The sequence below is a fragment of the Myotis brandtii genome, unplaced genomic scaffold (genome assembly GCF_000412655.1).
Source record: "Myotis brandtii unplaced genomic scaffold, ASM41265v1 scaffold157, whole genome shotgun sequence".
Taxonomy (NCBI): Eukaryota; Metazoa; Chordata; class Mammalia; order Chiroptera; family Vespertilionidae; genus Myotis; species Myotis brandtii.
This window is the reverse complement of record NW_005355708.1, coordinates 5,265,331-5,269,789: the sequence shown is the minus strand read 5'-3', so window position 1 is coordinate 5,269,789 and position 4,459 is coordinate 5,265,331. Positions and strand designations below refer to the sequence as shown.

General features: G+C 39.8%; 1 protein-coding gene across 4 annotated transcripts in view; it reads right to left on the bottom strand.

The window, feature by feature from the left end:
• The window catches only part of FBXL20 (F-box and leucine-rich repeat protein 20), a 69,815-nt gene that overhangs the window by 7,720 nt on the left and 57,636 nt on the right, over positions 1-4,459 (bottom strand). For all 4 annotated transcript variants that reach the window (XR_001361234.1, XR_001361233.1, XM_005861900.2 and 1 more), the window contains exons 11-14: positions 3,999-4,059; positions 3,616-3,660; positions 2,280-2,336; positions 647-859 (exon numbers count right to left, since the gene is read on the bottom strand). Coding sequence is in view for 2 of the 4 variants with exons in the window: in XM_005861900.2 (XP_005861962.1) it covers positions 647-859; positions 2,280-2,336; positions 3,616-3,660; positions 3,999-4,059 (376 nt within the window). In the remaining 2 variants the exon portion in view is untranslated. The remainder of the gene's footprint in view (positions 1-646; positions 860-2,279; positions 2,337-3,615; positions 3,661-3,998; positions 4,060-4,459) is intronic.

Sequence of the window (4,459 nt, the reverse complement as noted above, 5' to 3'; positions counted from 1 at the left end):
AACAAAAAAAGGGAAAAAATTACTTGATCCATTTGTTGTCTTTAAAAAAAAATCCCACCTGGCCGGTGTGGTTCAGTGGTTGAACACGGACCCATAAACCAAAAAGGTCAATTTCTGGTCGGGGCACATGCCAGGTTGAGGGCTAGATCCCCAGTGGGGGAGTATAGGAGGCAGCCGATCAATGATATTTCTCTCTCTTCGATCTTTCCCTCTCCCTTCCCCTCTCTCTAAAAATCAATATGAGCATATTTTGAAATAAATAAATAAAAATCCCAGCAAGAGGGGTTGATATGAAAGAAAATATAAATTAAAAATTTAAATCCTATTTAATTAAATATTTTCTTTGTTATTCCTTTCTTTCCTTTAGAACCAAAATGTGGCATATGCGTCTGACTCCAGGCATGTTATTAAACTCTGGACATTACTGGAGAAACTGCTGAGAGGAGACCTACTTTTCTTCCCTCAGTGGGTATTTTCCTACTACATTTCCACCTGAAACTATCTTCCTGTATGTTTCCTTTCCATTTCTCCCATCTTTGCTAAATGTCTAAGTAAATTTAAAAATCAAAGGAATCTAAACCTAAAAAAAAGAAAAAGAAAGGGTGGTGAGAACACTAGAGCTGGAGGGTGATGCAGCCATCTTTACCCTGAGTCTCTTGATTCCAGCCCGTGAGATTTGCTGGCAGTCATAGAGTTCTATCCGCTCAAGGCTGTGACAGCTCTTCAAGTGCTCCAGGGATGCGTCTGTGATTAGTGGGCAGTTGTCCAGTTCAATCACTTCCAGCTGGTCATGAGCGCAGGCCCCATTCCCCAGGTGACGAATTCCATCGTCTGTGATCAGCTCACAGTGAGACAGACTCTGCAGCCAAAGAGAGCAAGGGAGGACACTGACATATCTTATGGCATTCTTCCAACAAGAGGCCTGTGTACCATCAGAGAGACCTTTCTAGTTTGATGTTGATGCATAAGGAACCATCACTAGATCCATGTGGTAAATTAAGAAAGCAAATTAGAGTTGCTGGGGTTCTGCTTTTGACAATCAATGATAGACATTTCTCTTTCTGATTCTAAATATACTTTGTGAATTTATGTAATGACTATGAAATAGTTCATAAACAAAATAAAATGCTACCTATTTGCGCCCCCCCCCCCCACACACAAATGAACACTTTTCTTCTTTACAGGGACAAGTGGGGCTCAAGCTTTTCCTGAACAAAAATTCCTAGAATTTGGACTACATATTGATTACCTGGTACAGGGGGATGCCAAGTTAATTAAGTGAACTTGATTCTGATAGCTGTCAGATATAGTTATCTCTTTATATAAATCTCTTCACTGTATCAATTTTCCTTAAGTTCCTGGTTCCTACACATGAAACTCAGAACCCCTGGCCCAATTTGGATAGCAAGGTGCCACCAAATACACCAAAAATGAACCTAGATACAGAATGATTAACCATGCCCGGCTGGCGTGACTCAGTGGTTAAGCGTTGACCTATGAACCAGGAGGTCACAGTTCGATTCCCAATTGGGGCACATGCCTGGGTTGTGGGCTCAAATCCCCAGTGTGGGGTGTGCAGGAGATAGCTGATCAATGATTCTCTCTCATCAGTGATATTTCAATCTTTCTCTCCCTCTCCGTTCCTCTCTGAAATCAGTAACAAAAAAATATATTTTAAAAAAAGAATGGTTAACCAGAATGCTTTCTTTCCCATAGTGTTACAAGGAACAGTAACAGAGAATTCTCCCTAGTAAAAGCCTTGATTGCTTCTGTTTTGGTCTGAAGGTGAAGCAAACTGTATTTCTGGCCATCAACTCCCAGGACCTCTGGAAATTTTAACACCATTCAGGTTGGAGTTCAAGTGGGAGGGAGAACTCATACTTTCCACGTCAGTTTTCAATTTCCAAGTATTGATAAAGAAAACATTTAACATTTCTTAATTCCTCTCTTGGTCCTCTGTAAGTTGACAATTTGGAGAAATATGCTTTCCCAAAATGGTAGCCAGTAACCAAGAGGAAAGTAAGAGCTGGGCTTTGATTAAATGTAAATATAATAAATAGCCCTGGCTGGTGTGGCTCAGTTGGTTGAGCGTCATCCCATGCACGGAAAAGTGGCCAGTTCGATTCCTCGTCAGGGCACATGCTGTTTGCAGGTTCAGTCCCCAGACGGAGTGTGACAGGAAGCAACCAATCTACCTTTGTCTCTCCCCCCGCTTCCTCTCTCTCTAAAATCAGTATTTAAATCTGGTAAACATATAAAATTTTCAGAGTCACACTCACCAATACTTGAAGTCGAGGACAGTGTATAGAAAGTTGGATTAAGGTGCTATCTGTTATCTGAAAGAAACACATAAGCTTATTTTAGGTATAATTCCAAGAAAAAAAAACTCATGGCCCGTACCTCACTCTTGACTATACTTGTAATCTAGACTGATATCCTGATATCAATTCTCAAATAACAAAATCTTGAGGTTGATATCCCAATGGATACCTGAATCATTCTTTGAGAAACTAGGCTTGAACATATCTAGTATTCTCTAGTCTTCATCTTTGAGCAGATTGGTTGAAAACTGTTTTGTTTTTTAAATGAATGAAAATCTGTCTCCTCATAACTTCTACCCACTATACTTTGTTCTACCTCCTTAAAACCATCACAGAACACAACAAGGAAGATACTGCTCCATGAAAAAAGATTGTTATCTTTTTGGGTGCCAGTTATCTTCCCAAAGGTGGCACAAAGGGGCTGCTGGAATCTGGGTTACCTACTAACATTAAGGAAGGAAAAACTCCTAAAAGGAAAAACAGTCTTTTATAATTATCTTAGGACAAAAAGTAAATCAGTGCTTCTTTTCAAATTCTTCCAAATCTGAGGTATTATATTATTCTAATATAGAATGTCAAGGGGGTGGGGACCTGGAGCAGACAGGTGTGTGCACATCACTCAGAAGGACTAATACTGGAAAGGACACTAAGCATGTATAAGAGATAAGCGGACAGAAACAAATTTCAGAGAGTAATAGCTGCTAAGTAGTGTCGGATAACAAGCAATTTAGAAAAAATTGACCTCAATAGACCCAAGTATCTTCTTTATTTTGACCATTAATAAAATTCATTATTCTATCTTCTTTTTAGGAGTCTCCCATCAAAGTTTCTCCTCAATCAACTAATCTCAAAGCTCTTAAAATTGGTAAGAAAAGATATTGCTATTAAGGAAGTACCTGGTTACCTGCCTGAAGGACAGGGCTCCATACAGCCTCAGGTCTCTAGGGCTAAGGGGTCCAGCGTCCAGTTAAGCTAAAAAGGGCAGGGCTGTTTATCAGTGTGATGGGGCTTTAATTATTTACTAATATCAAAACCCTGTAGGTCTAAGGAAATATCTTATGGCTTGAATGGGCTTTCTTCCTTTCCAATGGCAACCTTACTGATGACATACATTTTCCCCTGAACACAGATACCATGAGTCCTCTGCTAGGTGTGCCTGGAGAGTCAGCAGTGGAGAGCCAGCAGTGCTGCCAGGCACTGCGTTACACCAGGGGGAGGGAAGCCAATGTTCTCGTGTGCATGTTACATAAGTTTCTATTATATTGTACTTCTGAGTAAAAATCCACAATCTTACTTGAACACACTCTTCCAGGTCCATCTTTTCAAGCTCATGGCAATTCTATAAAACACAAAACCAAACATTACAATACAAATATTTAAAATATGGGGAAACTTTAAGGCCAGAAAACTAAGTGGTGTTCAATATCAATCTGCCTGAAAGCAAAGGTCCTTCCCCTTGTTCCATACATTGGTCAAAGACAGTTATAATTTTAAATACTATAATTATACAAGCTAGTAGCTGTGGCATGAGAACGCTCTGGAACATCAGCCACAGGGAAGTCCCCCACACCCCACACACCCTTAGTTCTAATGCCATTCCACATCTCCATCCTTGCTCATTCTTCCGAAATAAAAATCCCAAACAAAACTTACATAGAACCTGGAGAAAATACTCACCCTGGCCAGAGTGGTAAAGCCTACATCCGTTAATTGAGAACACCTTGCCACTTCTAATATTCTGTTAAAAAACCAAAGTGAAAGTAAAGTCCTTGGTCCCTGAAAACCACGTTTATTAAAACAGCAGGAATTTAAGAAAACAACCTCATAGTCCCTAAGGACTACATAATATAATGACATTAATAGCTAAGCAAGTCTGTATAGAGATCTTGCTAATCATATTCATGAAGTCATCATAAAGTGGTCCTGTAAATACAACACTGCAGACTTATGCAATCAGAAGAATGTAAGAGAAGCTTGTAGTTAATGCCAAAATGCATTTAAAAGACTTCTCCACAGACAATAGAGTGCTGAAGGCTGGGGGGGAGGGGGGAGGGCAGGCTGAAGGGGGTTAATGGGGGGAAAGAGGGGACATATATAATACTTTCAACAATAAAGCATTATTTAAAAAAAGAAGAAAA